General features: G+C 35.0%; 1 protein-coding gene across 1 annotated transcript in view; it reads right to left on the bottom strand.

The window, feature by feature from the left end:
* The window catches only part of LOC105391455 (protein unc-13 homolog A), a 65,428-nt gene that overhangs the window by 25,217 nt on the left and 26,521 nt on the right, over positions 1-13,690 (bottom strand). The window contains exons 9-11 of the mRNA XM_038115665.2: positions 13,072-13,213; positions 12,077-12,203; positions 10,857-10,997 (exon numbers count right to left, since the gene is read on the bottom strand). Coding sequence (XP_037971593.2) covers positions 10,857-10,997; positions 12,077-12,203; positions 13,072-13,213 — 410 coding nt within the window. The remainder of the gene's footprint in view (positions 1-10,856; positions 10,998-12,076; positions 12,204-13,071; positions 13,214-13,690) is intronic.

Raw genomic sequence — 13,690 nt, 5'->3', positions numbered from 1 at the left:
CCCGTAATTCCCACGGGAAAACTTTTTAGGCGAAGCAAAGCGCACGGGACTATTTAATACAAACTTAAGCAAATCACCCCAACACGAAAGAACGGTTCAATTAGCAGCCGATATTATCTTCGACTCTGACATTTCCGTTTCCGCATTTCAAAGTTCACGAAATGTTTTGTAACTTTTTATATTTCACGGTTTTATAAGTTTGTATAGTCATGTATTCGTTATTGGCTTGTGTGAACCTAGTGCAAGTTTATACTTGTATTGTTGCAAAGTTGTATGTTTTTCAAATAAATATATAAAACATAGTCATAGTCAGAGTGACCTATGTCTTATTTCAACATCAGAACCAATAATTTCGATTTACATAATTCCTTGATGGAAGTAGGAGTGATGTTAATAAATATTTTATTCAAGCAAAACCTTTTAAAACTCTCCTGGGACATAGTAAATAAAATCCCTAAATTAACTCTTATATACTGTTCTTACGAGTAGCTATGTATTTCAAACCTTTTTTACCTCTCGTTAGTAACTCCCAAACTGGAATCTTTTTGAATCGTTTTCTATAGCGTTGTAACACAGACTGTGGGACGACCTCTTCAAGCGTCCTCGAGGGGTTAAGATATGTCAAGCATTTATTTTGTTACTCTAATTTGGGACTCTCTACAGTGTTACATAAAGATTGTTTTTGTAATTTTATATAATTTCATATATTGAGTATATAAATTCTGTTGTTTTTAAATCGCAATTAAGCTAAGTCACATGAAATGATTAATTTATTATTATTATTCTTCAAAATAATAATAATGTTGGGAGATCTCACACACGGCCATCCAACCCCAAGCTAGGCAGAGACTAAATATCGATGTCCAATAGCAGATATGAGTACAAATATAAATACACAAGACCCGAGTATATAAATATTATGTCTTCAAAAGTTAATCATTTTTATTTATTTAAGTATGTAAGTATATTTTTTTCTCTCAAATTTAATTTTAGCACGATGGTGTCATAAGATATGGATGAATTCAGAGAATAAAATATGCTTATCCAGTTTAATAGCAAAATGCTTCATAACAAGTTAAATGTTCATTTTAGTGCTTACAAATCTTCTAAGTCAAGATTGCTCTACCCAAGCTTATAGTGTTCCTTATTACGAGCGTAATAACATTGAAACTGTTATAAAGTATGCATTAGGTAGTATAATAACTTCCGCTTTTATTAGATGGAGTGTGTAATATTTATACTGGTTTAATAAACATAGCTTTAAGTTTTATATTTCCTACATGAGCGAGAAATTAAATTTAAGTATTTTCCAGTGGTGTTTTAAGATATTTGCTTTTGGCTTATCATATGTGTAATAATAACATAAGACATTGTATATGTATAGTAAATATCCCTCATTAGGTATTTTCTTTTATGCTATACCTTCTATTACCCACACACATTTCATAAATGTAACTATATAATTTACAAATATATTTCAATTTAACATCTTAATGTCAGTTTTAATTAAACCAGTAAAACGAACGGTTCCAACCACTCATAAAGTTTTTGCGAGGCGTCATTTTGTTAATTACTTGCAAATTAATTTTAATATCGACCGGAGCCTCGCTTCTACCTGGCAGCAGATATTTAAGCGGCGAGAGAAAGTTTGTAGGTTGTATTTGAAATAAAAAATATAATAATAAAATATAGTTGGGTGATTCTTTCGTAGGTGCATATCCGGAAGTATGTTACACAGCTCTTTATTCTGAACAACTTTTGTTATAATGACCTTGGGATACAACGTAAAAAAAAGATGCTTCCCCATACAAAAAATGGTTGTTTACGTGACACTGTGTATGGGGTACATATTTTTTTTCGGGAATATCCCAAGGTCATCATAACAAAAGTTGTTCAAAATGAAAAGCTGTGTAACACACTGTATTATAAAATATACACTCAGGGGCTATGCAATAGTTCCAGTAAGAAAAGCACCAAAATACCTACTCCAAAGCGGATAAGCTAGTTAGTGACGTCCTCTGCAATATTGAAGTACATTAAAAACGCACCAGTAAATAATATCAATAATATATTATTTTTTTGTTTTAATTTCCTATCAAAACTTTTTATTTTGGTGTAAATATTTTGTATTAATCAGGCCATAGAAGTAATCAGACAAAGCTAGAGCTGGTCTAGGGTTTGACCTGAAGCCAGTATGATATTTATTTAAAATTAAAAAGTGAACTATAAAATCCCACAGGCAAACATTAACCATACAAACAGCGCTCAAACAAAAAAATATAAAATGATACAAACATGAAACAAATATAACTTAATTAACGAAAACAAATGGAAAGCCGTTTTCATTATTCGTAGGATTAAAAACAAAAATATGCGTTATTTTTTACTTTACATGTTACAAAAACCGTATTGGGTGGCGGGTGGATATAAAATGCAGTCAGTGCAAATTGAATTCCGTATGCCACGGCCGTACTATTCGTCCGGGAAAAAACTGATCGGACCCGGTCCAATCCGGATCGAACCGGATAGGGCTGGACAATGATTAATGCATGCTCTGCGGCCGGGATGAATAGTGGATGGCTCGTTTTTTTTTCAATCTAAGCTCAGTGAAATATTTTGACAGCTATACAGATTTTGCGGACATGTGATTGTGACGTGGGCATTTATTAAGCAGTCTGTGCAGAACAGAGGTTTAGTGCCAATTTCTCCATAGTCGGTTAGAGCATAACCAGAGAGTAGTGGTTGGCTTTTGACACATCTGTCATGAATTTTATATGGAGATGAGATTTAATTTATAAATCAATCCCTGTCGGTTAGATAACCCACTATGGAGAAATTGGCACTTAGCATATTTTTTTACATAAAATTATTTAATGATGATGATAATATGGTTATAAAATAAAATCCTAGGCAACTCTATAAAGTTATATAACTGATTTCACCAATACCAATGGTAACTAGGTAGTACAAAAGAACCCTTACGGAAGCGAATTGAAGCATTTATCTTCCTAATTAAGAAGAAAGGGCTTCTCAAAGGTAGCAATATTTATGTCGATGGTGTAGGACTCCGGGCTAATAGTTCCGGGCCTTGTCCGAAGAAAATTGGAAAGGTGAATGAAAATGTAGGCCAGGTTACCAAATTTATTAAGTATGGTTTAGTACTGGGTGATAATAATAAGGTAAATAAACCTCTGATTTGGACATGAATGATAACTACTGAACGTAAAATGAAGCTGTTATACTTTTGATAACAAATCTCATTTAGGGTATTTTTCACTATCGCTCCAATATCATCTTGATTAAATTTCCCGTGTAGTAAAAAGTTTACAATCCGGTCAAACGTCAAATCCTTCTCGGAGGGTCTTTACTGTGAGAATTTATAGCAGTTGCTATAAAACGCCCGATAAGATATAAAATACTTAAGCCAAACTGTGCGGGCAGGATTTAGGGGTTTTTTTACAGTACAAAGGTCAATAAATATCGTGAAATTGTGCGGAAAAGCCACGAATGGCCGAAACATTCAAGTAAACGAGACATAGTAAGCTGCTTGAGTTTTTTTTAAAGATCTGTTACAATTTTGTCAGATTAATGAATTTACTACAGCCATATTTGAGTATAGATGAGTGTTGTCGCCATCAAATATGGCTAGAAATACTCAGGATCAAAACATCAATCAATCACATTTAAACAAGTTAATGCTTCAATCCGTGCGTGGTTCTCGAATTCTTTACCCACTTTGTGCTACAAGCATTGAGTTATAATTTACCTATGTATACTGTGGCTACGAGAAATAAACTTTAATAACTTAATAAACAAATTCCTTGCTATATTCACACAAGGAACAGTAGGTAATAGGCACTCACGGATAGTTAGAAGTGAAAGAGGTCGCGGGTTGTGTTTCATTCACGCAAGCAACTTTTTAATTGTATTACAACGCTAGGCAGTTACACCCCGGTCAATTTGTTGCCACAGCAAAGTCTACCCTATTCCTATCGCCAAACGTTGCAACCTGCTCCAGTTCATTGTATTACAAGTGCTGCTGAACGAAATTAGGCTTTGAGAAGACAGAAATAGAAACGTTTTCGTGGTTGCGTCCGAATTCCTTTGTCCACTGGAACTGGTACATGCTTACTAATTTAATAGTATTTTTTAATGAAGTTTCAGTGAGTTTCTGTTGCTATTTGGGATTTCTACTTTGTATATATGTGTTCAAAACTACGCTATATACTTATACATTTTCAAACCCGAATTGTCTAAAATTGTACACACAACAAAAGTTGTTCAAAATGACCCCCAGAATCAAACCCATTCAGATTACTAGTGCTTTTTTTTTGCAACACTCTGTATAACACTAACAAGCACTTCAAATCATTCTATATAGAGATAAGTATACCTGAGTTAGAATTAGGTACCTATATAATAAGCATTTATAGAATATCTACATAAACTACCAGCTTTCAGAAAACATGGGCACAAGTAAATAAACTAAATTAAAACTGAATATTTTATGAGCACTCCAACGGATAATGGTAGAATTCTGAGTACGACGATCGAAGTCCGTCCAAATGAATAATAAAATACATTGTAATGATAATATAAATACAGGTAAAAAAATCAGACCACTTGACTGTGTTATTTGAAGTCTGAATTTGTATTTTTACAACAGGCAAGTAACTGTTCTTTGTGTAAGTATACAGTATATAAAGGTAAATTAATAATTAATTTGGATAAAACCTTATTTAGGAATTGATTGACTAGCTTCGCATCGAATTTGAAGTTTTTCATGTGGGATTTCCGGATTAAAAATAGTCTATGTGTTGTTTATACACGAAATTAATACGCTTTTTATAGAGTCAGGCTCACGCCTGTATATTTACGTAGTGATACAACGAACTAAGTGAACTTAATAACGGGAGCCATTTGTAAAATGTTCTTCTAGGTATTTCAAGGAATGCGCAAGTCATGACATGAGCTTGTAATACTTGGATACCGTTGGAATATTGAGATTCTATGTACAGCCAGCAGCGCTCCTCTGACAGGTCATAAATAAAAAGTTGTCAGTAAAAGTATGGATCACACGAAACGAAGTTATTCAGGGGATCTTTCTGAAAAACTTTGGTTGGCAACATCAAATTGCACTTTTTAAGCGTGTTAACATCGCTAACTAGCGGGCCCAATTGAGAATAAGGTTTAAAAATTAGGATTACAAGTATCATGACAAACAGGTTTACCTATAAAACTCTGTTTACCAGTAGGAAATTAGTTTTTTAAGTGGCGCTGATTACTTAGTTCTAGTACAAACAAAAGCTATAGAAGATAAACATACCTATGTAGCACAAACAAAGCAAAAATAATATGAACGTTACGATGTAACTGTCATTTGACGACCAAATCTAGTTTATTACCGCTATTATTGTGATTTAAATGTCATGTAGAAATAGTTTTACTTCGTTCGTCTTTTGTAGTAGAATGTAGGTACGATATTTAAATACGAACTACGAACTAGATGGACCTACATTAGTGTGGCTTCCCATTGGTAGTAAATCTGAAGGCACCAAATTTTAATTTTGGTCAAACCGTAAAATTCTTTGTTTGAGAATCAATTATAAGATTATGCATTTGATGAAACCCATGTACTAAAATAATTTTGCCTTCAGAATGTGCCTCATTGACCTTTACTATTCGTCCTTAAAAGACGCATTAGATATGGGTATTATTGGGTATATGTCAAATAGATATGGGTTTTCTGAGAAGTCGTTAAAGTTTACATTTCTATGATTACGACTATTGTGCGTTGTATTTTTTCCTCGTAACAAGTGGGTTAACAGAAAGTCAAAACCTAGCTAGTTACGTTAACAGAAAATACTCTATCAATGTCAACCTTCTCACAACTCCAATAAAATCAATATCACTAGTTTCCGAACATAAATAGAGTTATTGAGTAACTCCTAACACGTCACAGAACCAAAAACAAACTAGATACGAGTGAATTATAGTCTGTGAGACGCTAGACCTAGAACCAGAACGGGACGACAAACTTTCTGAATATATTTTACCGAACTTGCTTTATACTATTTGACATTTGGCGCTTTAGGACTGTATAATGCTGTGACTTTATATTCTAGAATTGCTCTCAGGGTTGAATAAAGAGGTTTTTTTAAATTTGCACTTATTAAACATTATTCTTTTCCTTATCGTTTCTAAATTTGAAATTAATTAGGCACGTCAAAATCAAGAAAACTGCTTTGATTTTTGTGGATTAAAAACAAAAAATGTCTACCCCGATTTCGACAAAGCTTTTACGAGTTTCATGGCAAATCTTTTTTGATTCCTCTAGGTAAGATAATTATGTTTTTCAAGTCTTGGATGTTAATTGTACCTATATGTAAAGAAAATAATAAGTTACAATTACACGTTCCGTATAATATAAATAGAAAAGCAACAATAAAATATGCATTAAACGCGGTCCATGCGTCCAAGAAGCGAATGAAATTATACTTGTACATTAGCCGAGATACCTCCGGGAGGGATTTCAACTTTTCACATTTATTCCTGAAACTTTCAGAGCTAGCCGCCCGCATCTGCTCAAAGATTTCTAGAACAAATTCTCATACACCATCCATCTGTTTTCTGCACGAAACACAACCCTATCGCCTTGTAACAAGATACTATATCGTAGCTACGTATAAATGTAATATAATATTCAAAGGCTCTTTTAGATAAAGTCTTTTATTCCGATATTACAGGAGAAATAATGAAATATTATTACACAAAAAAGTTTCCCGGTAACTCGCATTTTTTTGGGAATAACGTCGGTTGCGTAGTAATAAGCCTCGTTATTCGGGCAACTAAGCTAAATTCGTTTACATTATTAATTTGAAATACAATAATATTAACTTGAAGGCAGGTAAAATTTGTATGTTATAGAAGTAACCTTTTTCCTACAAGTCATACAATCAACCATATCAGTGGGAAATGAAAAGGTTCCACACACAAAATGCCACCAAACAACCCTAATTTTTTCAAACCTTTAAGTTAAAATAAGAACAAAACTTTACCGTTTTTAAATTAATGTTAAATATACTTCAATGTTGCAGAAAGCGTCATTAAGCTAGCCTTTTCCGTTTAGGAGTAATTTGGTGCTTTTCTCAGTGGAACCTTTTCATTGCCCGTAAGTGTATTAACAACACTTTAATTATTCCACTGTCCCCTTGAGTCATTTAAGGAGACAGTTTAAGTTAAGTTTTGGAAGTAAATAAAGTAAATAACCAAAGCGAAGGAACAGCCCCGAGCGATTTGGGAAGAAATGAGTTTTATAATAATTTATAACCGGAGAAACGTTTTTGATAAAAAATTGCTACGAGCACTCTCTTAACCGAACATTTTACCTAGAAAGAAACAGGCACGTACACATAACAGAATACACTAGTCAAACGTCATTTTGATACTCCGTTGTTTTTGAGGACAAAAATATTAATTATATCAACACCTACAGCTAGCAAAACAAGACTTACTTGATCCATACTTGGAGGTATAAATACAATTCTAAGTATAAACAATTAAACACTATACTTAAGACATAACAAACGTGCTAACACGTGCGAACCACCTTATCAGATCTCTCCCTCGCACTTGTGTTCGCGATCCGATAGCTAGAGGTCTAAAACGATGGTGTGCTTATAAATGTACTCCAATATCTTTACCGTTTATGAGTAATTTCGATGCTATTGTCACTGGAACAGTTTCATTGCTCGCGTGTATAACAAGCGGTGTAAGGTTTTACCTTGTGAATTCAGTATTTCACTCAGCCCTAATAAAGTCGCAACACTAATTGGTAGACAACAGCCTCGTGATTGCAAGGACAGGTTGGCTTTAGGCCAGAAGGCACTGAGCCACGAACGGGGGACCTGTTGATCTTACGCATTACTACAATGTAGACGGCTGTTAACTCAATCAAAATTCTTGAAGCAATAGAGCTACTGTAGCGTCACTTCAAAAATAGAGGCTGTTAAAAACTGCTTCCGTTACACGGGTTCGTTATCGACGTAGATAATCGTCACTATATCACGATCCGCTATAAATACCACGTTGTGATTGGTAGAATGTGCATAAAATGAGTTTATCGACGTCGATAACAAACCCGTGTAGCGGCGTGGCTGCTTTAAAAAATATGCATAATTGGTATGAAAAATGGGCTAAACATAGTAATATAGCTGTCATAATGTTTATAGTCGCATCACTGATATAATAAGCTCAAAACTTTAATCGTTTATTCATATGATGGAGGTATCTACAGTGCGCGTAGCGAATATAGCCAAGGTTCATTTTATAACAAAAAATACGTATTGGTTTGAAAATAATCCCTCTAAATGTTGTGTCTATGTACCTATGTATAGTTGTGTTAGACTCACAACGAATACGACACGAATATTGCCTTTCTGGTTAAAACCATTAATATGGTCAAATTGAGTTAACATTAATGGTGGCGCAAATCAACTCTAGTTAATGTGTGCCACTGTGCGTTTAAAATAACATGACACGGCATAAATTGCCAGCTGCTTATTTTTCAAGCCATTCAAGCCATTATTGTGATTGGTTGAACACTTTGAATCACAAGAGTTGAACTATAAAGGGCTTGTATTGCACTACTTACATAATTATATTTTTTGTAGCACTGCCTTTCTGATACTTGAATTCTGGCAGGATTTGTAAATTATTGTGCAGTAAAAGTATGAATTTATAAATAATCACTGAGCACAGAATGAGATGATTTCCAATGAAATAGGAGCAACGAACCAGGTATTTCAGATAAAAGATAAAGATAAAGATAAAAATTCTTTATTCGGTGCCCAGCACCACACGCCAAAAATACACAAAAACAAAAAAAAAAGGAAGGAAAATAACAAATAGGTAAAACTAAACAAACAAAAAAAAGAAAAACCTTATATAATATAAATCTTTTCAACCTGGTCGGTAGCTGTGAATGTAATATGTTTTTAACAGGTAAAACTAGAAATTCACTGAAATAGGTTTGAGCATAGAGCGTAATTACGCGTATTGATCAAAGGTCGCACCTAACGAACCTACAGAATATATTTACCAATTTCATAAAACAATTAACTCCAATTTATATATTGACGAATAAATTAAATGTACAATTTGGCTACCTTAGCAATTAGGTACTTACCAGGATTCAATGGACTATATGCCAATAAAATTAAATTTATAGGCCTAAAGGGAAGTTTGAATAAAGTCAAGGACGAGTATTCATCAAAAGATTAGCCCGAGGCATGGACATTGCTTTTAATGTTCTGATATTCTTATTTCTAATTCTGTTTTTGAGAATTTAAAGCGAGCTATTTAACGATTTATCTTTAAATTGACATTCAAATTAGTCATAATGATGAAGTTACATTTCAATAATTAATAGGTACTTACCTAATTCAAAAACTGTTATATAGGTTAATGAAGAAGCTATTTGTGGATCGTAGATTATTTTTTGTTTGCGATAAGTATTGTAATTTATTCAAAAACTCAAACTACATTTCAATAATTAATCGGTAGTTCAAAAACTCCCGAAAAGGAACTAGGGTTCAAAAAAGTACCTATTTATAGCAAAAAACCACATACAAAGACTACCTAAAAATAAATAAATACGAGTATCTTCCCACATAATATATAGATTCAGATGCTTGCTGAAAAATGTATAAGTATTAGGTAGACAGACAGACAAGTTGTATGTTATGTGTCTAATAACAGCGAAAAAGACCGAGGAAAAACAATTCTTACTTCTACCTTTAGAGTCTGACAACGCGTTGTTATGCAACGGTTAAAATATGGTAGATTATTTTTTCCCCAAATGGCCTCAATTTATAATAATATATACCTACCAACCATGGCACAGTGTTTTTTTGTTGGTGTTGGCAATTTTTTAAATAGCAAAGTTATCGTGGTCGGTTTCTACAATTCGAGCAGTCAAAAGCCAGAACATTTCTAGCTCAAAACGTGCCCGTGCCTGCAACATGATACCGGTAATTCGCGTGTGAAAATCACTCGTGCCGCGATAGTAGGCGGGCCGCGAAACTGGTCATTATGAGAAATGCAAATTGCTTTGTACCGCTACATGTGCAAATGTTAGGCGATAGCCATTGGGCTAATTTTGGTCTGTTTTCCGCCTTTCCGTTTGACTGTGTTGAGTGTTGTTTCGTTGGCCATTGTTGGTTATTTGCCAGTCTGATTCTTGTTCATTGATGTGATTGATGCATTCAAACGCTGAATTCAGGTTTCGGATTCGCAGATGACGTTTAACGTTTGCTCACGTGACTTTAACGTACTTCCACGATTATTCTTCCATCTAAAGATGCCGTTTATGTCGCCTTAATGCCTTAAGACTAACCAACAACTGTTGCTGCTCCATAGTCGATATATATCGATACTTTCAATGGATTTCCATATCACCTGGGGGCATATTTATGAGGTCAATTATAAACCAAAAAAAACTGCAATACATATAGTATTATGTTGTATAACAGTTTCGTCACTGACCTGCATAATGTTAAGGAGCCACCTTCCCCTCGCCCTTGATCTCGTTGATGTGCGCTTCTCTAGGTTGTACCACTCGTTACTATCGATTCTATCGACTGCTATTGATACTATTACGATTAGGTATTTTTTATCGATTCCATAAATTTTATAAATTCCATTGCTTTTATCAATACTATTGATACTGTCGATACTTTTGATATATGGACTCTTTTGAAACTGTCGATTCTCCATAAACTGGGTGTAGGTTTATGGGGTCGGTCGCTCAATAGAGATTTTATGGCCCTACTACAACCAATAAGCTTGTCACTGACCTGCACATGGTAGGGAGCCACTTTCTCCTCGCCCTTGATCTCCACGTTGATGTGCAGGCGGATGGCGCCCGACACCGCCGACTTGTCCGTGCGCTTCTCCAGGTTGTACCACACGTCCATCTCGCCGGAGAGAGTCCGGACCTGGAGGGAGAGAGAGAGGTTTTAGTTGACGAAGAGATAAACGAGCAGCGGTGGGTAAAGCAGGCCGCCTTGCGGGATGCCAACGGGAATGTGTACTGATGTCGCACAACTTGCAATCAGAGGTCACTGGTGCGGTGCACAAAATGAGCCTGCCTAAATAATGTATCGTCTGAAGGCCTAGCACAGCACGTTTGGACTTTTAGCCAGTAGCCATGCTCTTAAATACACAATTAGTGTTAAACCCGTAACAGCTAAGGTAAAAATTTAAATTGACAATCCCTCGTATTGGTTGCTGCCGACTGCCTGTCGCTAGTCCCTACCATTTTGGTGTGAATTAGCCCTAAGATAGAAACAATTGTATGCTTAAGACCACTGTCGACAGGACAAACGGAATATTAATGAATCCAGCAAACAATGTTCTCGAGAGGATTTAAGTGGCATTAAGTTGCTACATTAACAGAGGAATCTCAAAATAATTAAGATTTAAAGCAACCCTCTGAAATAATGTTAGCATTTCTGTAGCATAACTGAATAATGTAACTGGCATTTCTAGCTTTCCAGATAAGACCCATTGAATTCTGACATGAATATTGAATATTTAAGGTATATTGTTACTGGAAATCCTTGAGACTGGTGAGCCTTATGCTCTGAGGCGGTGAAATATGATCATCCGCCCGATTCCATCAAACATAGAAAGGACTTTACGTTAATGCGATAGATAAAGCTGTTATTTTGCTTCACTTAATGCAAGGAATATTTACTATTCATATACGAAGAATATGTCAATTCGAAATTAAATAAGTAGCTAGATTAACGTGGCGTGAAAACCCCCCGTAAGCTGAAAGGCTGAAATATGGGCACTATATTTTAAGGTCACTGCACATATAGACTAACGTAAAGGGATGGCCTCTTTTTCTTCTGTAAACCAGTAGAACGTGAGGTCGCGAACGCATGCTTCACAGAAGAAAAATGCGATCCCTTTACGTTATGCTTATATGTGCTGATACACATACACTGCATACCATGGAGTTAAGGATGCAATACAATTATATTTTAAACTGTTTCCCTCACGCACTCACCTCAATGATGGTCTGTCCCAAGAAGTCGTCAGATTCTCTCGTGAGCTTCTGCCGTAGTTTGGACTTGAGGTCATTGTCCTCGTCCCACACGCGCACTTTTATACGATCGGAAGAGTTGTGGCACTCGCTGTAACAAGATTCACATGTTAGAAGATAGTGTAAAATTGTCCCCGAAAGGGTAGGCAGTTAGAGCTAGATTTAAGGTTAAACGGCAGATCGACTATTTGAAAAATAATTGTGAATAATAAACCCCGCTAATTGAAAAATAAAACATAACTTCAGATTGAAAGTGTTTTTTTCAGAACTGCTACGTATTACGCTCTTTTCATGTTAATTTCATTGTTAGAACCTACCTCCCAATATCCAGTACCTTAAATGTAAGTTTAAATTTCTCACTAAAACAAAATAAGGTTGAATTATTTAAAAATTATCTCCTCTCATCCTTGTCACAAGTTTTAACTTTGGCTAGGTTATATTTTAATATGTTAAGTTGAATGTGTCACTTATGGAGGCCATTACGCGCACCTGTGAGAGCGGTGGCAATTTGGAATTTAAATTTACAAAATTTTATGTGAAAGGAAAGGTTGTTGTTGTATTGTATTAGCTTTAGAATTAGATTTAGAAGAGTTTGGTTTTTAATTAAAACGTATATAGAATAAAATTGAATCTTAATTATTAATTCAATGCAAAATTTTACAATTAGGTATTTATCGATTGTCAAAATTATAAAGGAGTTTACCATCAATTCACAAAGGCTCAGTCAACGGGGAGAAGAAATGGCGTAAGAAACGTAAAAAACATCTGGTCAATTTTGAAATTTGTGTTAGAATAGCCGTGATGCCACAAACTAGGTTAAAACAGCAAAATGTTAGTGTGTCGCTGAATATTAGCCCCGGACTATCCATTCGGCAATGACATATTATTTTCTTTTATTATTAAATAAAAAATATATTTACATATATCAGAAGATAATAATAAATAAAATTGTAACTCACAAGTAAAACTTCTCGTTCCACACCGGGTTCAACTCTTGCGGCATCGTCCGCGTCCGCTTCTTGATCTTGCTGACCTGCACCGTCACGTACGGGTCCGAGGTGCCGCTCTTATCCTTCGCGATGAGGCCTTGGGCACAGATTACTGCCAGAAACGGAGAATATTAGCATTTGGCAGCTAAGAGTGAAATTGCAAAGTGCATGGGCTGTTTTTAACGGCATGCGGATTTGATCACGCACGCGTTCATACAAGTATTCATTGTAACGCGTGGAATATGTACGCAAGACGCGGGAAAATGGCGTGTAATTCCGCGTGCGTGATGAAATCCGCATGCTGTTAAAAACTGCCATACTCTATGTTTTTAACAAACGAGTACTGAGTAGTCCCGCAAATTTCCGAAGTTGATAGATTGAGATGAGTTATTGTTATTAACAATAGCAAGTAATAAATTAGGTGGACCAATAGCAACGAAGTAAAAAAAGTTTCGGTACTCGTTAGTTAAAAAAATACTATAAAAACAATCAATGCTTTTAAGGTGGCAACACAACTTTCACCATTTTAATAATTAAATTCTCTCATGAATAATTTGCGGTGAAACGGATTTTAGGGATATGTCTCACA

The sequence above is a fragment of the Plutella xylostella genome, chromosome 21 (genome assembly GCF_932276165.1).
Source record: "Plutella xylostella chromosome 21, ilPluXylo3.1, whole genome shotgun sequence".
Taxonomy (NCBI): domain Eukaryota; kingdom Metazoa; phylum Arthropoda; class Insecta; order Lepidoptera; family Plutellidae; genus Plutella; species Plutella xylostella.
Note: the sequence above shows the minus strand (reverse complement) of the source record. Positions and strands in the feature narration are given on the sequence as shown.